General features: G+C 45.2%; 1 protein-coding gene across 1 annotated transcript in view; it reads left to right on the top strand.

The window, feature by feature from the left end:
• The window catches only part of LOC307257250 (signal-induced proliferation-associated 1-like protein 2), a 99,891-nt gene extending 85,314 nt beyond the window's left edge, over positions 1-14,577 (top strand). Inside the window, exons 15-20 of the mRNA XM_080036422.1 lie at positions 101-337; positions 3,525-3,669; positions 7,631-7,853; positions 12,299-12,416; positions 13,148-13,226; positions 13,690-14,577. Of these exons, the coding sequence (XP_079892548.1) occupies positions 101-337; positions 3,525-3,669; positions 7,631-7,853; positions 12,299-12,416; positions 13,148-13,226; positions 13,690-13,836 (949 nt within the window). The 3' untranslated portion in view covers positions 13,837-14,577. The remainder of the gene's footprint in view (positions 1-100; positions 338-3,524; positions 3,670-7,630; positions 7,854-12,298; positions 12,417-13,147; positions 13,227-13,689) is intronic.
• The last annotated feature ends 5,839 nt before the right edge of the window (positions 14,578-20,416 follow it).

Raw genomic sequence — 20,416 nt, 5'->3', positions numbered from 1 at the left:
TTCATTGTTTATTCTTTCATGTTTGTTTGTTTTTTGTCTGTTTTTGCATTCATCTGTTTTGTTTTTTACATTATCACTTTATTTGTTGCCTTCGGCTCAGTGGCTCACACCACTCTGGCAGTCCCCTGGCCCGCGGTGTCAGATACTGTATGTCAGCTGACTCCTCCAAGGTGTACACCATCCCCCAGACCAGCAGCTCAGGGCCCGAACCAGAGCCTGAGCTGGGGCCCGGTCCGAGCTCAGAGGCCTGTGGACAGACACGCTCACAGACGACTGATGATGAAGATGATGAAGATGCCCACAGTACTGAGGGACCTCCCAACATTTCACAGTGTGGGTGAGTGTGTGTGTGTGTGTGTGTGTGAGAGAAAAGCAAGAAAGACGTATCAGAACATCACCAAATATGCCTTGATACCACAATAAAACAAAACAAAAAGTTAGCAGTTTCATTTCAGTTCAAGGATACATGATACACACATGATACATCAACTGGCCTCATCAGTAGTGTTTCTCTCACTGTAGAGCTGTTCACTCCTAGACTTCTTACTGTTGCACTTGAGCCAAAATCATTCCAATACAAGTGTCCCCCCCCCCCTGCAGTAGCCCACCCAGTGTGCACAAACTGGCCTTGATTAAAGCTGACAGCCACAAAATAAATAAGCTCAATGAAGCCGTGGACATAATACACTTGGCACATGTCACTTCTGGTTATTGATCGTTCCCGTGAAGCCGGATCCCCGTGGACTGCAAGGCTGAGCCTCTACCAGATCAGCATCTCTGCTGGGAGCCAAGCAATGATCCACACACAACAACACACTGCTGCTGTCACACATATGCAGACCAAGGACATCTTGCCAGAGTATAGCCTCTAGAAAATAATGCAAAGGGAGAGGAATGCTTGCGGACGTCTCAGCCAGGTTGATATTATATACTACTCTCCCCCCAGACTTTATATGAGCAGTGACGACTGACTGTATCGGCCCGATGATTAAATGGTTTGCGTGTAGAGAACAGGGAGCCATTGATGGTGAAATTGAAACACGGCTTTGATGGTGTGAGTGCAGGTTTGTGTCTTTGTGTGGGTGTGTGTGCTCATTGTTAGGTGTTTGTGTGCGGGCTCGGGGGGCATATTTCTGGAGGAGAGATTGTGAGATTTGGCCTGGAAGAAAGAAACCTGGCTGCTCTAGCTCCCAAGTAATTTCATTTAGGCTGTGAAATTTGCCACTTAAGGGCTCCGTGATTGATCGCACGCACCGAAGTCATCTTCTGCCGACTTATGAAAAAGCTCTGTAATTCAGTTACCCCTCCCCATCTTTTGTTTATATATTCCTACAGTTTTTATTTCATCTTACGTAACGGTGCCCCCATGATGAATGGCCTAATATTACTCCCAGATATTGTTCTCACATAATGAAGTTTCCCCCTCCCCCCACCTTTCTAAAAAGTTATTTTTCTAATTTTTTCTAACGCAGGATGTGTAACAATGCTCCTAACCCTGGGCCTTTCTTTCTCTCTCTTGCTTCTGCTTCTTGTTCCAGAGGAGCGGAGAGCTTGTTAGCCTTCCTTCTCAATATGCTGTCTGAGCATTCAAGGTACACAGTCAAAGTCAACCCCCAATCTGACCCAGCCTGCTCCCCCCCCCCACCCAAAAACACACCCCTTCCCCTCTTTGTCCATGACCAACGCCCCACTCGTCTGTAATGGCAGCTTCTGAAGTGCCGCTCCTGCCATGTGGCACGTGCTGTGAATGGAAGGCAACCAGCTGTGTGTCCGTGGCTGTGACATTTCTGCTGTGTCCCCTACAGAATCCCACTGCTGTGTACTGTCCACAGTATTTCCTCCTGTTACTTACTCTCTGAATTCCTGTTCCCTGTGTGTCCTTTTACAGTTTTATGTGCATTTGTGAGATTTTGTGCATGTTTCTGTAATTTTTTCCTTGAGGCTATATACAGTATATATTCATGAGGATTTAACACACATCACATATTTAATCGAGCTCCAGTAACTCCGATATATCACACCATTTCACGCTGCTTGCCACCTAAGACAAACTGATTTTGACACCCAGTCTTTTAATTTTGATTTTTTAATTTTTTTTTTACCTCTGTGCTGGATTGGATTCCTGTAAAAGTGATGCAAGCAACACATTAAGGCCTCGTCTATGGTAGAAGACGCAGAAGAAGTTACGACAACATCAGAGTGCGTTAGAAAATTCAGTCTCAATCAACCTTTAGGGTATTTTCTCTTTTTGATAGTCCAGCTTTCCACTGGAGCCAAACCTAAGAACATTTCATAGATGTTTTTTTTTTTTGGACAGGTCGATAAAAAAAAACATACCGTCTTTCTTTCACAGCCATACTCAACACATGCTGTGCGAGAAAACATTTATTACACATTGTAGGTCACATCTAACAGACACACACAGCAGAGAGCAATGGCAAAGGTCAGGGCTTTTGCAATGTTCCAATCTTCCCGTAATCATGGATCAATCATGTAAGAACAAAATTAGACCGGAGCTAAGTCGGGATACAGAGTGAAAGGTTTTTTTCCCGTCACAGTTTTTAGCCCCTAACCACCAGTACACGGAGCTCACTTAATTCAGTCAGACTGCAACTGGCAATCGCACATGGACATTTGCAATACCTGTTTGTGTATGTATTTCGGGCTTGGTTGCCATGGTGCCAACATCTTTAAAAAAAACAGCAACGGCAACTCTCTGCAGTAGTGTCTCTAGGTAACCGTCACAGCCAGGCTGTCCTAACGTCTCGCCGTCTAGCGTACCCCCCCTTGGCTATCTAACACCCTGCCAACAGCATTCAGTGTGTCATGATCACAGGCTGCTCACTTAAAGCAGAGGTCTCACAGCCACACAAATTCACCAGGCAGGTCAGGCACATCCTCCCTTTACCAGAGCACCCCACCACCACCACCACCACCCCCACACCCCCCTTTACACACTCGACACCCTCAAAATCATGTAAATGTCTCTTCTGACAACCACCGTCGCCACCAAAACAAAACACGTCGCCTCTTGTGGGTCCTTCTCCAACCTTGTCTAACAGCTCTCACGTCTTCCTCTGTTGTTGTCTGAAAGCTACCCTAGAGTCCGTTGTTTTGCACTTGTCTTTGAATGTCATTTCTGTCCAAAAACCCTCTTTTTTTCCCCTCCACTTCTTTCCTTTCTACCTCTCACAGTGCTTGGCTGCATTCTTCACAATCTCTTTAATCATGGTTTTGGCAGAATGAGATTGGACATGATGGGATTGTTAATGTATTCCCTCCCTTTGCTCCCCTTCTCTCTAACCCTGTTATCCCCCACGTTCACCTGACTAGCATGGAGCCGGGACGCACCCAATGTTGGCATGCTAAGACGGTGCCACCTGAACCCTTTGTGTGATACTGACATTGTTTTCCAAATAGTTGGAGCCAAGCTGCGATGGCCCAAGGCTTCCCTAGCAAAGATCTGGCTCTCACGACCCCTCTGATGAGCTCTGCTCTTCTGTGCCCTCTGTTTTGGTCTACAGGCAGTTGTACGCGGAGGAGGCTGCCTGCTCCAGGCTCCAGGCAGCTGAGAGTGATGGAAAATCACTGCAGAGACTTTCAAAAGAGGAATACCTTAAAATGATGGTGCAGGACGACAGCCCTCCAGGAGAAGACGGGAGTCGAAAGGTGAGGTCATTGCGGCTGATTGCACAACTAACCTCTAAACGACATGATAATTGCAATGTCCTGTGTAACGTGAACACATTAAATCTGCTGAAATTGAAGTGAAAATAGAACAAATACATTACATGGTGCAAACCCTAAGGTTATTTTATCATGCCGACTAACAGGCATTGCACAGACACACAAGGCCATAACCACAGGAGATAACCTCTTGCTGGGAAGAAAGCAAAAGCAGCACAAACATCTGCTGCCTATCAGCTGCCACTGCTGCTGATAGGGCTCGTCTCTCCCGTCACACAAGACCCTTTCAATCCCCCATTGACTGGCACAGAGTGTTTGGCTAATTTAATTTAAAAACGGGCTGGATTTGCTCTGTCGGGATGTCGTGGATTAAAAAGCGGGGACTTGCAGAGAGTGCATCGATGCTGGATGTTTCTGGTTCCTGCAGACTCTATTAATTGCATCTTTAGTTGCCCCACATGCCATCCCCCATCCCCCCATCCATTAGCTACCAGGGAAGGGGCCCTGGAGACATACAAATCGGTTATTTTTGGATGCTGCTTCAATTCCAATATAAATGCACTTCATCCCAGAGAGTACACAGGCACGTCCTCCGGGCACACAGGCAGGCTTTCGTCCCTCACATGAAGAATCTCGTGCTCAAACTGATCGGTTTGTCTTGCTTGTGCACTGGGCTTGAAGTGTATGCAATGTGGTGTTCACAAGAGAACCAGCGTCAGTCCCTGTCTAAAATGAAAGCGGGTGTTTGAGGCCTGCGCTGTGATTTCCCTTCATTTGATGCTGTTTATGTTTCCCACAGAGAAGCGTAGCACAGTTACCAGTACTAAGGTGCACCGTGCTGTTTGTTGGATTCAAAGCGGTACAGTCTTTGTTGTAATCTCATTTCTCCAGTCTGAGTCAGTGCAATATTGCATCATATGGAAAATCAATCTGGGAGAAAGATGCACAAGGGAGGACACAGAGCCAGAGACTCCAACCGTATCCTTCTGAACACATCTGATACCAATGGACACATACTGTCCTTTTACAGGGAGCACCTTCGCTAGGACTGCATGTTTTCAATCATCCGCTGGCACATAAAGTGATCAAATTACAGTAATGGCAATGTCGGGAACATGGTTGATGTATTTCTAATTTAATACGGTCTGACTTGTTTAATCTCCTAGCTAGGTCATTAAACAGAGTCCAGGATAAAGGTTAACCTGTGTGTCACTTCCGGTAGCCACCCCGATGCCTTTGTGTGGGTGAGCAGGTGCAAGAGAGATTTTTCCTCGCACTTAGACTGGCAGGCTATTGTGGCTGTGTGGCTGACGTAAGGGAAAGGCCGTGCACAGCTTATTCTCCCACAGCGTTCTTCTTTTGAACCTCCTGTGGGAAAGAAGAAAGAAAAAAAGCATCTGAATAGGTGGTTGTCCAACACATCCTCCCAAGTGGCACGTCAAAAGGGTTCTGATGCTGGTTGTTGTCTTTGTTCAGTGCGGGCAGCGGGGGAAAGAAGTCCGGGAAATCGTTAAGAAAAAAATAACCTAGGTGGACGTGAGAGCTGCCCTGGGCCTGACTGATAAAAGCCTTGTTGAGAATTCAAACCCGTTATAGCACAAATCAGGGTGAGCCCTGTAGCCAGCTGAGGTGGATTTATAAACACTGAAATAGTCCATAATCTTGCAGGTTTGGTTAATGTAATATTGTTGGCATTATTTGCAGTTAAACCAGTCCCAAGATGTGTTCCAAAGAGCTCTGGTTTGAGGCTGTTGATGTCATAAATAGATGGCTTTTGACACTAAGCCCTATAGCAAATGGTCTCATTTGCCGTGACTCCATTTGTCGGAGCAAATGCTATTTTTGCCTTGTATGAGAGAGCAGCAAATCTGGTTTAAAGTTGTTTCTAAAGAGGGAGAACCTTATGAGGTCTAATCTTGTAATGTTGGGTGGGAAAACCTTGTTAAGTCAAAGCCTCCGAGATGTTATTTGAGGCAGAATGTATGTGCGCAGCTTTGAGTTCCGGTATATATCTCCGTTTTTAAAGATCTAAGAGATGTTTGTTAACTTCTCACTGTGGGATTTGCGGGGGATCGGACTTTGAAATGGAGACAGCTGGGTGTTGGCTTGTGGGGATACCCGTCTAGTGTTGGTTACTACTGGGAAGCCAAAGACAGACATTTACCCATCTGGCCAACTGTCCCTCATATCATTTGTGGCTACTTTTGATGTCGCAGCAATATGTATGTCAGCCAAAAGGGACAATGATGGATTGGATTGGCCACTGTGGGTTTGTATGTTTTAACAGGAGATCTTCAGTCAAAATTCTGGCCACAATATTGAAACTTGAGTATCCCTGCAGCAGTGGTGTTCTGTCCAACCCTTCTCTGTGCACAGAGGACATCCCCTCAGGAGGATGCTGCTTTTTTAACCTTCCCAGCTTTTGTGATTGTTCATCCTGACCTCGTCTTGACTGTTGACCTCTCCATTGCCTTGCAATGGCCTCATTAAGTGCCTATATTCCATGCTTTATGCATCCTACTCTAGAGAGTACACACAAAGCACATTAAAGGGTACATTACACACACTTCTTCATTGAACTGTGTTCATTTGGTCTGGTCTGTAAGCAATCTATCTATAATAAAATGTAAATGTAAAATAGAAATTTGCATTCACATGACCTTTACAGGTGTTTCACTGTGCTCTTGATTTCTGTGGTGACAATCCCTGGCTAATAAATCATGCTGGAGGTGTTTTATTAACATGGCTTATTTCCCAGAAATGTGGACATTGTCACTCCATGGGCCATGCTATCTTTGCACTCACCACCTTCCCTGTAGAGTAAAGCAGTGCCAAGATGTGTTCAGAGAGCCTGGTATGGTGCTGTTGATGTAATAAATAGATGGCTCATGAAACTAGGACTCGCAGAAAACCGCATCAGGGAAAGCTGTGCGAGCCTTCTACAGTTTCCCACATTCTACATCAATCATTGCCTCAGAGTCCAACCCTGGCAAGCGCAGAATGTAGCCACTGAAACAGGCATTATTACTAACGGCATAGGGATCTAGTAGTGTACATCTGGGTCAACTTGTCGTCTGACTTTACTGCAATAACAACACTGCCATATAGTACTAATTATAATACCCGAGGCGCATTATTTGTTGACACATTTTGATAGAATTGTGTTTACATGTTATGACATTCTTTTTTTTATTTGGTTATGATTTAGCTGTTGCCTCTGGTTTGACTAAATAAGGTCTGCTGTCCTGTGAAGTGAAATGAAGTGAAGTGACAAACGATAATCCCTGTAATAGTCCACAGTGTAAATCCGCATTGCATTTAGATTTTTGAGCTTCTTTACGAGACAATATAGCTGCAGTAAATCTGCTCTACACCCTTTAAACAAGCATGCGTGGATGAATATGGCAGTGTGGTTAGGTCAGCCTCCAAGTTGACCTAGAATAAGTTGTTTCGCGCGAGTCATCGGTTGTTGGAATTTCTAGTACGGAGGTGGCAAGTGCAGACTCAGCTTGACCCATTGCACTCACTATTTTTCTTTTCCGTCCAGTGTTGTGGTGCAACTACACTAGGTTGTCTCCACTTTGTGTAGTTTCTCACATTTTAGCTCAGTGGTTATTGGCAGCCTCAGTGCAGTGACCTCTGTCACCACCTCCACAAGGCGTGTCCCATGTTTCTCCCATTCTGCCAGACACTCTCCAGCTGTGCTCAATCCATCTTGCATTTTCATGAGAGCAAAAGACTGTAATTGATTCCTGACACTGCTCCCCCAATGTTCCCTCCTTACCCACCCAGCTGCCCGCTAGTGTAACCCACTGTGCCAAGGAAATGCACGGCACAGGGGATGGTGCTATCGCTGGGGGGTTTAAAGGTCATTCAGCTCCACAATTTGCATATACTTGTGACACGCTCTTGACAAATTGTACCCTTTTCCTCCTATTCTCAGGTGTCAGCAATGGACAGTTTGTCACCTAGACGCTCCCTGTACCGGACGCTGTCGGACGAGAGCGTGTGTAGTAACCGCAAGGCCTCGTCCTACACCAGCTCGCACAGCTCCATGCTGGACCAAGCCATGCCCAATGACATCCTCTTCAGCACCACCCCACCTTACCACAGCACACTGCCACCTCGCATGATCCACAACCAGGGACCATCATCCAACCTACGGAGTAAGTACAGACTTAGAATCTCTCACTGGGCTAGTTAGCGCAAAAGAAACGCCCGCACATGTCAACAATACTTGACTTCACCAAGGATACAGCAGAAAACCTGCTTTAAAGAAAAACAAACATCGCTCCTATTAAAATACCAGGAGGGCGAATGTAGACTTTCACTGCATGTTGCTCTTGGATTATCATTCCTCTTCGCTGGCACCACATAAGAGCAGGGGATATAGATACTTGTTTGAAGGGCCTCTTGTGTCCTGCCGATATCGTTAGCACAACTGGCACTCACTCCGGCAACACTCCTCAATATAGCCAACTAATTGGAACTGGGTGCAACTTGCAAGGGGGCCTGCCGCTCCGTCTGCATTAAGCAGACACCTGTCACTACTGGCTAGTATTCCCCTCTCCACTGTTCTCCAAGCATCCGCTGAATATGTATTAGGGATGAGAGGTTTGATGTGTGCGCTGCCTTTGCCGCCGCAGGTCTTTTTAAGATCTGTGACATGGACATGCCTATTTTTCCATCAGGAGTGTCACACTGTCTGTCATACATTATGTTTCATTCAATCATAAGTCCCTGCCTGCCTCCCCTCTCTGTCCCTCCCGTCTCATTTCCATACCGTTCCTCGTCCGTCTCCAGCTTGCTGTGGTTGGATGGAAAATGCCTTTTGGAAAGATGTTTTTCTTTTTAGCCTCTTCTGGCTGTCAACCCTGATGGATTTCTGATTGTTTTGAAGGCTGGTTGAGAACACAGACTCTCTCTTTGCCTTACTGAAACAGTCCAATTTGGTAAACAGTGAATCACTCGGGCTCCAACATGCTGGGTAAATTGAAAGGGAGAGAGTGTCGGCATCACCTTAAGCTCTCTCTCTTTGTCTCTCCTCCACTCATGCTTTTCTAAATGCCCTTCTGCTGAATGGGAGCCTGTTTATTGCATTCACTGTCTTCCAGAGCTGACAGGGAGGGAGAGACGGAGGGGAGGGAAAGCAGATATTGATTGAAACATGAAGACATTCACTTAGACAAGTCATTTATCGCCTCTCAGACAGCGCCTTGCCAGTGCTATTCAGAGATGACGGTCCGCTGTCATATACTGTATATACACAACTTTTCTTTTCAAGGTGAAATTGTTTGCAACGTTCGGGATGATTTTGTTATTTGTGTGAATCCGGATTAGCATTGGGCTCACATGAAGGTATGATTGGATAGGAGCAACCTCATTAAGACTCAAGCTAGGTGTTTTGATAAGCAAGGCTGGAGCAAGTTAAATGTCAACCCTTTTTGAGCAACGACTGGTTAAATTTAAAACCGCCCTGCTTCCCCTAACCCTCCCCACGCTCATCCATTCTTCTCCCAACCCAATCCCGTGCTGTCTGCTTTGATGCAAAATGACAGACCAATCAGAGATTAGCCCTGAACTCAGGCCAGGCCTGGACACTGATGGGAGTGCCTGCCTGTTTCTACAGATGAGTTTTGGTTCTCTGACGGCTCCTTGGCGGACAGGTCCAAGTTCAGCGACCCGGGCCTCATGCCCCTCCCAGACACTGCCTCGGGCCTGGACTGGCCTCACCTGGTTGATGCAGCACGAGCCTTTGAAGGTAACCAGCCTGGCTGAAGCTGCTGGCACCTACTGTAGTGTTAACCTATAGTATAACTACCCCCCTTCTCCTGGCTGCTTAGATCGTGTGTGTGTGTGTGTGTGTGTGTGTGTGTGTGTGTGTGTGTGTGTGTGTGTGTGTGTGTGTGTGTGTGTGTGTGTGTGTGTGTGTGTGTGTGTGTGTGTGTGTGTGTGTGTGTGTGTGTGTGTGTGTGTGTGTGTGTGTGTGTGTGTGTGTGTGTGTGTGTGTGTGTGTGTGTGTGATCTGCAAGTGATAGCTCTCTTGCATGTGCAGGTGTGTGTGTGCGCGCTTTGTGTTTGTGGCTCTCCTAGTGTCTAGTAGTAAGTGCTGTGAGAGGTGCCTAGTGGGAATTGTTCTGCTTTTTGCGCCCCTGCTCTGAGCCCCCATTGTGATTCCCACCAAGCACTCAGTACAGACATGGAGCCAATCTTCGCACCATAAAGCCAGCAGGTCGTCACTCAGGGGGAGTTTATAGGGCCAAGCCTTTTACTATTAAGCTCTTGGGTAGATAGTTTGGGGTAGTTTCAGCTGCTCACTTTGCCTGTTGTCCATTAGGTCTGAATGTGGTCCACTGGAAGGCGTTTTTTTATTTTTATCTTTCATTTTACTTCTTCATGTGGCCAAAAGCGGTAGATTCTCTCCTTTAGAAACTGAAATCTAAATACGTATTATATTATTTCACGTTGGACTGCTTTAGAGTATTACTATTTGAGCTTCTGTTGGCCCTTGACTCCTGAACAAGTGACTGTACCACATAATGTAGATTTACAGTATGTTGTCTTTGGAGAGAACATGTGTGATGTGTTCCTGCTGAAAACCAGAATCAAAGTCTTTTCACTCACACACTCACCCACTTCATGGTCTGAATCATCACTGCTGTTCATCACCCCTCCAGCACTTTTACTACCACTCTCATGTCGGTGTGTTTCCTATTTATCAAGGAAAAGCCTTAACATGCTATGCTAGTTTTTATTTAACCCCTTGAACTTCGTCTGACCTTTCGAGACCAGTGAGCAGGCAACGTAGTATGCGATCATTCATTACATTAGTCATAATTAATGCATCCTCTGAAGGCTTACTTCTCTTCTACATTTTCTGCTGCATTGCCCGCAGCATATCATTTAACAAGAGTGGAACCAGTGGAGATGATGCAGAGTCTGACTGGCAGCAAGAAGACAGTTGTCACGGCAGTCCGGCTGGCCCAGAAAGGCGCTTTTGTTAACTGGAGCCTTGTTGCCGAGCAGAAAGTGGCTCCAGGCTTCCATTGTGCCCTGTATGTTTAACCAGGCTCTGTTAAAAGACAGCACACAAAAGCGTTTGCCAGAGATTTACAAGCTTTTTATACAATTGATAACCTTGGTCATTTGTATGCTGACAGAGACAGCTCATGTTGGTGATGTGGAGAGGGGGGAAAACAAACAGTTTGGATTTACTAGCAGCATCTGCACGGACACAAAGCCCTCCTGACTTTGAATTGTGGAAGTCTAATTGAAAGTAGACATTGGTAAAATTTCAGACGGCTTTAGGTGCAATCACTGAAAGGTCCCTTTCAGCTATCGGATATGTTTTTAATATTCCCTCACAAATCAATAGGGCAGAGTATGTCAGCTCACATAAATTGTCGTCTTCGCTGTAATCTGTTTTTGAATGATTTTCAGCCGTTTGTCCGGTGAATCTGTACACCCAAGAAATGCAAGAAAATAAAATGTCAAGCTGCTCCCGTCACTGCTTTCCTAGAAGTCTTTTAATCTTTCTGATGCAGCCATGGAATATGAGGGGAAAATGTTCATTCATATGTAAATCATTGCTCGGTCTCCATTTCCCTGCCTCGTCTGAACAGCCAATGTCAGGCTCGATCAGCCTTTTGTCTTGGCAGTGGATTAGCTGTCATTTGGGGGTTAAATTAATGGAAGGGTCTCCTTAATCTATTTTCTATGAATATGCAGATCCTCCTATCTTAAGTCTCAGACCAAAGGGCTTAAGAGACACTGGTTTCTAATGAAAAAAAAAAAAAAAGCATTACGCCTGGAAACGGAGCCGTCCCAAAGTGTGACATGCCAAGTTTTGGGTTTTTCCATGGGGCTTTGAGCAAGCTTAAGGGCCTGATATGGTAAAACATATGGGCGGCAGTGGCGAAGTGGGTAGGGCGTTCGCCTCTGGTGTGCAGGGTCGGAGGTTCGATCCCCCGTCTCCCCGCCACATGTCGAAGTGTCCCTGGGCAAGACACTGAACCCCAAATTGCTCCCAATAGTTAGCTTAGTTAGCTTAGCACCCTAGTGCTAAACCTACCCTGCGTGGTAGCTGCTGCTATCGGTGTATGAATGTGTGTGTGACTGGGTGAATGTGTACAAAAAACAATGTAAAGCGCTTTGAGTCTGTGATAAACGGAGATATAGCGCTATACAAGTCCATTTACAAGCATGACTGGTGCCTTCCAGCTCCGTGGGATCCAGTCCATTATGAGCCAAACAGCTGTCAAAAGGAAGCTCGGAGGGGCGAGGGCACCGGAGCCTACACCCAGGGGACTGGCTTTATCTGCGACGGTCTAGAAATGCCCTGTTTACCATGGTGTTTCCTTATTGTCTGGATATAGATCTCTCTGTGTGGGAGGACTGGCCCTTTTTAATGGCTTTGCAACAGCGCTTGAACCAGAACCACTCATTCATACAAAGCATGAATGAATCGCCACCATCCTGTCAAGCAAATGTGTGCATGCCAGAGTGTTGTTCTGCTCTATTTAAGTTGCATGTTGGAAGCCACAGAATATGCATTTCCTGTGATCAATGCTGAGGGGCAGATGCTAACCTGTTGCTGTCACCCGTTGTGCAGACCAGCGCGTGGCCTCTTTCTGCACCATGACGGACATGCAGCGGGCAGAGGCTCTGCACATCTCCAGAGAGCTGACCAGACGGGTGGTGGAGGCGGAAGGAGCAGCGCTGGAAGCAGAGTAGGCCTTACTCACACACACACACACACACACACACACACACACACACACACACACACACACACACACACACACACACACACACACACACATTGAGGCATTCAAATCGCTTCAGTAGCAAGTGGTTAACTAGCAGTCCAAATTCAGCCCCCGTGTTGCTTTTCCAAATGTGTTTTCAATAGTAAGCATCGAAACCATCCAAGGTTTATGTAAGACAGAGTTTCATTTCATTCCCTTTTTTATTTATCATACTGTGCCAAATAACTACAGTTAACTAGCTCTACAGTGCAATACACACATACACTTAAGCCTCAGTCCTATTGGCTTAATATCAAGTATGCTACCATCACATATATACTGTACTTCAGGCCCTTTTTACAGGCTTGTTATGTGACCAGCAAGAAAAGTCAGCCTGTGACATATATATATTTTTTTAAAGGTCACCATGTCATACTACATATGTTAGCTAGCTTAAAGATAGGGATCTTTTCAGCTGACAAAATCGAGGGACATATGCTAGAAAATGGCAGGCTCCTTATAGTAATAAATCTATGATATTTAGTAGCCATTGTTTCAAAATTCCTAAGGAAAATTCTTGCATATATGCCACGAGAAAAAGGAAAGCTCGATAGGCGTAGCAACAGAAAGTCAGGGGTCAGCTTCTGCATCTTGGTAGATAAATCAGTATTTCTTTTTTGCCTTTTAACTTCCTATTCCATGTCGTCCAACAGCGGCTCCCCCTCAACACTAACCGGCAAAGTCAACCAGTTGGAGGTGATCCTCAGGCAGCTGCAGCATGACCTCCATAAGGTAGGTTCACCTTTACTCCAGCTCATATCATGATTATGTTTTTGGTCACCTTTGTGCTTCCCCCTTTCTGCACATCAGCAATACAGTGTATTTCTGGTGTCACACGGCTCCGTAGAATACAGACATTGAGTAATGGCTGCCCCCGAGGTCCCTGTAATACAAACTCGTCCACTTAATTCAATATCCTGCTTCCTTTTCCTTATTGTTTCCCTGCCCAACATTTCCCCACCTCCACTAATGTGCTTAAAATGGAGGGAGGAAATGCGCTGTCTTTTTGATCAGAACAGAGAGAAAAGGCTGCTTTGCCGCATTAATGCCCCACCATTTACTCAGCACTGACGAAAGACGGATGTTTCTTGTAATAGCGGGGCTTTTATCAAGCTATTTTCCATTTATTTTCTCCCTCATGTTCCGCCACTGATTGCGCGTGTGTGTGTGTGTGTGTTTTATCTTGTGTGTTCAGGAGAAAGAGGACAAAGCCATGTTGCAGGAGGAGGTGCAACACCTGAGACAAGACAACATGCGTCTGCAGGAGGAAAGCCACACGGCGTCGGCTCAGCTCAGGAAGTTCACCGAGTGGTTCTTTCACTCCATTGACAAGAAACCCTGAGAGAGAGAGAGAGAGAGAGAGAGGGAGAGAGAGAGGTAGAACCAGAGAGAGAGAGAGAAAGAAAGAAAGAGATATCAAGATGGTGGGCACCCACTCAACTCCTACTTAAGACTCTAAGATGATCCACAGGCAAACAAACTTTTGAAGCAAACCATTACAGGCCCCTGGAATAATCAAGACTAAAAAAGTTTAAAAAAAGAAAAGAAAAAGAGGCCCCTGCTTAGGAGACTGTTGTGCGTGCAGCCCTGTTGTGCAGAGACTTGAAACCTTGATCTGGACCTTATAGTTTTTGGGGGATCCCTCTTCTGTCTGATGTCCAGGGCTGTTTCTGACGTTAACAGTTTTCTTCATCCAGGCAAATGAGACTCTTGGGAAAATCTCCTGAGAGGAATTGAGAAGGGCAAACCCAACCCCACCCTCCACCCTCCACCCCCACATCCCCCACCCCCTTGCCTGAGTCCCTGGGATCTTCTTACAGAAATGGAATGTAAAGCTCATTTACTGTAGTCAACATATAATCTACCTACGTTATGTCCCGTCAGTTTCTACTGTACTGTATACTCTCAGCTGTACTGTATCATACTGCGCACACTGTCACACAGCTGTTTCTGTGCCGGCCTTTCGCGGACACACAGAGTAGAGAGAGGGGTGAGGCGAGGAGGAGGGAGGAATGTACTGGACATAATGAAGTGGTACTTTACTGTCTGCTTGCACCAAGAGGAATCCACATGTGGCGGGCTTGAAACGTACAATGGGGAGGATTGGGGTGGGGGGAAATGAATGTAGCTCAACTGAGACCCAATCTTTTTTTTTGGGGGGGGGGGGGGATTTCTGAAAGTTTTTCAAAGTCACAGAAGTTTTGCGGTTATGATGTTCTGGGCCATTTTTTTTTTTTTTTAACAAATTCCACTTTTTTTTTCTGTTCCTCAGTGTTGTAATGTAGGGTCACATGGCAGTAACTTTGGTGTTTAAAGGTGCTTTCCCTGCACACGTTTGTCAGTAGTTTCCATTCACTGTCACAATGTCCTAGCAATAACAAAGTGGTAGTTACAAAACTGTGTTTATTAAATTAAAGAAGAAAAAAATAAGAAGTTAGCACAAAACGTGAAGAGTCCTGCAGTACTTGTACTTGACATGTATTTATGAAAAACAGGAAGAGACTGTGCCTAAAATTCTTGGTTGTAAATGGATTGTTTCTCTTTGCTTTTTAATTCTCTTTTTTTTTAAACACATGCCTTGTCTGTGGCTCACTGATCTAAAAAATCGTGTGTATGAATGTGTGTGAGTGTGTGTGTGTGTGTGTGTGTGTGTAGTTTATCACAGCAAAATGTGTTCTTATGCAGTGGTTTCTTCTAGAGCATTAGAGCAAGCGCCAGTGAACCACACTTACAATGCCAAATGTGTTTATTTCTGTACATATCTGCCACAGAAGTGTCTTGTATTTAACACTATTATTTAAGCTTATTTAACCTAAAGTTGTTTATTTTATTAAGGTTTTTTTTTTTTTTTTTTTTTTTTTCTGCACTAAGGAGAGATAAAGCTCTGTGTATGTTGTAAAGTGTGTAGCTTGCCAGGGCATAAAAAACTATATTTGAATATATAAATGATGATTTTGGAGATTCCAACATTTGGATGCTGCTAGAATACAGTTTGCTGGTTTGTATGCTTTTAAAATGTCTCTCTTCGTCAGCTGTCTCATCCCTGGTGGGACACCGGTTGCTTTATTTGTCTTTGTTCTAATTTTTGTTTTTGTTTTTTAATAAATGTAGTTGTAAAAATAAACAATGTTTGTGTTTCTTAAAACATTTCTATTGTCAGCATTGTTATTATGGAGATGGTGATTATCAGCGCAGTCACTTTAAAGTGTTTGGGGGAGATAAGTTAGCCTAGTACTATTGCAGAAGGGGCCAGAAGAAAAACGTTTTTCTGTCCATATACAGTCCCCTCCATAAGTATCGGAACAGTGAGGCCAATTCCTTTATTTTTGCTGTAGACTGGAAACATTTGGGTTTGACACCAAAATATGAATATGAGACAATAGCTCAACATTTCAGCTTTTCATTTCCAGGTATTCACATCTGGATCCAATTTTAGAGATGGACTCAAAATACTATCTTGTACGCTCACTCAATATTTAAACGTGGCCTCAATATAGTTTTTAGTTCTCTCCATGCCACCTCCCGTCCTCCAGTCCTTTTTAAAATGTAGTTTTAAAAATGTAATACATTAACTTTTAAGGGATCTTAGAGGTGCTTGAAAGATTCAAACAAAGACAGAAAGATTCAGTGGGAGAGCTTTAAGTATGGTGCGTCTGGTGCAGGGATTTAAAAACGGACATAGAGCTGAGTGTATGTCCTCATCAACCAGCTGATAACTGTTCTCCAGGCTTGTACTCAAGACAAAGAGCTCATTTTGGACGCTACAGTGCATGAGCTCTCGCCAGGGGCGGGGGGGCAGACACAAAGATAACAACCCTTTCTCTGAGACTTTTTAATCCTTTATTTTGTAAACGGCAGGTGTGCTGATACTTTTTGAAATGGAAACATGTAACCATAATGTGTTTGTGACTCGATTCCCTGTGAGTCGTGGTGCTTTTAATATATGACAGATGTTGCTTTCTCCGCAGGGACAGTGAAGGACTCTGAATAATTAATCATAAGCCTTTTTTGGGTGCGGAGGGAAAAACAATTAAATTTAGTTTGCTACTTCCTGCCTAAACCTCTAGTCCAGCTGCTGGAGTGGTCCAATCTATCATGTCCTCGTGGGGCTGGTGGGATTCCAGCTGCATTGCATTCTGGGTAGAGCTGCGCTGGCTTTTTCTTTTTTTTCTCGATACATAGAATTGTTTTACGATTGGACTCACCTTTGTAGGAGTTGGAGACAGTTGCAGCTTGTTTGAAAGGTTTTTGTTTAAGCACCATCACTGTGCAAAGCGTGTGTCTGAGGTTACGAAGCAATTGGTTAGTCAAAAAGAAAAGAGTAGCTTCTGATCACGTACGTATGATCCAGGGGAATATATTCCCAGGAAGCAAGCATGTTCTGACCTCCATACCGGGCTTCTCCACATGAGAGTGGCCATGAAAATGTCCATACCGTCGCGTGACGAGCTCTGGGTTTGGCCAGGAGCAGCATGCAGTGAGATGAGGTAGTTAATCTACACGTGTGTGCGTGGTGCCAGGACAACAGATGGGAGCTCACACTGGCACAAGGCGAAAGTGTTGTCTGTTTCAGATGATTCCAGGGCACGCTGTGGAGGCTAAGATCAGGAGTTGGACCACAAGAGAGAGGTGCCAAATGACTTTGGCATCAGGGTAAAAATCTGAAGAAGTGTCCGTGGACACAGGCTGGGTCAGCAGCAGTGAGTGCAAATGAAATGCATGGGACCAATCCAAAGCATGCTGGCATTTTGATTGCCTGGCAAAATATGCTGACGAGCAATAAAGTTAGACCCAATCCAATATGCGGACAATCTACTCTAACCAGATGGGAGAGCTTACACACCGTATTGATTTCTGATATTTGACTGTGTCAGCGGTTATAATAAACATTGTCTGCGTATCAGCTCCACTCAGGAGTGGCGGTCATCCACCGCTGCACAGATTTGGTACTCATCAGGCATAATAGCATGTGACTTCAGGGACACAGTTGTCCTGCTTCCACGGGCCCACAGCAGATGCTCCCCTGCTGTGAGTGCCACCTTATAGTCAGGATCACGTTACTCAGGATAGGGTTCGATGTGCCCAATGCACAGCTGGCACGGTGCAGAGGGAGGGTGGACCTCATATCGACTGCTCTAGGTCAGCTTGAAATCACTGCTTGCAAACTATCAAATATCAGTATCAGCTTCCCTGGAAGGATGGATTAGATGTTGTGTTTCTGTTGGATTTAAGGCTATTTCTAATTATTCATACGTTTCAGAAATTCAGTCCATGCATTTCTCAGGATGGCTGTTGTTGCTCTTCTTGCTGTTGTGTGTAATCCTTGGGTCAATATCTTAATACCACATTTTCCACTTCTACCAGAAAATCACATGTATAACTGATCGACCACTACTCTGGGAATGAAGCATGGAGGAGGTTGAAGAGGGGAGGGGGAATTCAACAGGCCTGCTTGCCCTCTTGGGTTGCAAACATCTCTATTGTGTTGTGAGCCCGCGAGGCGTAACGGCCGGATTAGCTCGCTCACCTGGACTGCTTATCTCTGCAGCTCATCTCTTCTTCTGCAGCCGCTTTGAAATTCCCTCTGCCTCACATGGGAGCTGAATCTCACTCACTAAACAAAGGACAACGGAAAGATCCTCCACACCAGCAGACAGTCATCTCTTTCCCCAATCTGCCTCCCAAAGGTCCCCCTGGGGCCGTCACTATCTGTCAGTCAAGTCACAGGTGACCACCCTCTCATCCAAAACCTAGTGAAGAGCGACATTTTATAAGCCATTCGCCCACCTGGCCTCAGTAGGAATCAAAAAAAGGAGTAAGGGAAAAAGAAAAAAAAATGTTTTTCCAGAAAGGTCATTCCTGGTAGAAAAGAATGAAATCTCACACATGGACTGTCGGGGTATAAGGAAGGCTTGTGCATTCTGTGTTGTTCCACAAGCCGAATTGGATAAAGAGACAGGAACGAATAGATAAGAGAGGGGCCGCTGAATTATCTTCATTTTGACGTGATGTCCTTGTCTCTTGTCCTTTTCAGCCGCCGAGTGACAGCGAGATCTGCTATCGATCCCCAGTCTGCTGCTTCCAGAGCAAACGGCCAAGGCATTCAACGGGTGTGGGGTGGGGGGGGGGGGGGCAGGTGTGTGGGTGGGTGGTTGAGTGAGTGGGTGTAAGGACCCAGATCTCTACGCTGACTTTCCTGAGGATATTGATTATGCAAAGTTGTATTAGTCTGGCCCTGCCTGTGGGGCGGAGAGGGGGGGTTGTTTCAGAGGGTCATGGGAATATTGATGTCTGGAGGGTCAATGGTAGGTGTGAAAGTGGGGGGGGGGGGTGTAGAACCGAATTACCCACAACCCCCACTAACCCATCATCAGCAATAAAAGCTTAACTGGAGAAGCCATCGATCCTCTGTGTCCTCCGGGGAGACAGAGACACTGGAAGGTCAAACGCAAAATGTGTTTTTCATGATGGCACACTGAGCTCAGGAATGAGGGACGCCATTGAACTTCAATCTGGCGCTGCTCACGTGGAACTGTTAAATACAGTGCAGGCCGTGTCCACATGCAAGTAGTAAGAACAGAGTAGACCTGTTATTATCTGACTTGTTGTTGAAAATCCACTCCACAGTTTGAGTCAAGGTTGTTGTCAAAATCACTTTTTGTCAAAATCAGTAAATATATCTCCTCATGATTCGCTGCGTTTCAGCACACACACACTGTATGGAAAGGTAGCGGATCATGAGGAGATATTCACTGGTTTTGACTACATTGATTTTGACAACAAGCGTTCCCCAGAATCACTGATTTCACCTTTTTGCACATGGGTCCCCCGATATGTCAAGACAAATGATGTGAAAAAAACTACCCCCTCTCTTTTTCTCCACCTCAACCTTTCTGAAAATCTATGTTCCAAAACACCAGTCAAAATGTTTCCCTCTGTTACGACATCATAAGGGGAGAAGTCACGCCCCCCATTATCAACCATACCCCAATATACCCTTGAATGTACCTGGCAGACTGGCAGACCCCCATATTGAGCTGATGAGTAATGCCTGCACCCCCACATGGTTCTGGACAATCAGAGCACACTGGGCTTTTTGGAAGGCGGGGCTTAAACTGAGCATTACTGACACAGGCTGAAAAAAGGAGATTCAGCATTAGTTCACTGTTTCTCGTAGAAACTGAAATAACTGTTTTGAAGTTGAAAATGGGCATAATATGTGACCTTTCAATTTGTTTTCAGGCACAAAAAACTTCTCATATCATTCAGTCTGCCTGGCTGCCCCGAACCTCAATGCACAGCCAGTTTTTCCATCTTATTCACAGGGATGGTGAATATACTCGAAGGAGAGAATCCCAAAAGAGCAGATGTCTATATTTTGAACTGTGGAACAGATGTGAGAATGTAATAAATGTCACATCAGGATGCTGTTCCCCTACGGTAAGCCTGTAATCTCCTTTTCCATACATTAAATAATTTTTTAATGACCCATCAATACTTAAAAGACTTTGCAGCCATGCTAGTAGCTCTACTTTGGCACTCAAAGACAATGTTAACATGCAGGTATTCAGCAGGTGCACACCCCTTTTTTATTTATAAGTCACAACTTGCTAACACAACTGTAGTCTAAAGCCATATTTGTGCTGATCTAGCTTGAAGTTAAGGTACTGTGTGGAAAACCTTAAACTGCTGGTGTCACCAAGTCAGGGGGTTGCCAAGGTAATGAGGTGTCATCCTCCAAAGATCATCATTGTCTCTACATCATTTTGTGGAAATCCACCCAAAAATTGTTTCAGTTGGGGAGTTATGGACCAACCAAAACTGCCAATCCCGCTTGCATTGTGAAAAAGTGCCATGTAATTGGCTGAGCTGACAGTATCTGAAATGTTTTCCTAAGCAGTATTTATATCAAACATGGGGGC

This window comes from Ammodytes marinus (assembly GCF_949987685.1).
Source record: "Ammodytes marinus genome assembly, chromosome: 11".
Classification (NCBI taxonomy): domain Eukaryota; kingdom Metazoa; phylum Chordata; class Actinopteri; order Uranoscopiformes; family Ammodytidae; genus Ammodytes; species Ammodytes marinus.
The sequence above is the reverse complement of the archived record's forward strand: the minus strand, read 5'-3'. Positions and strand labels throughout refer to the sequence as shown.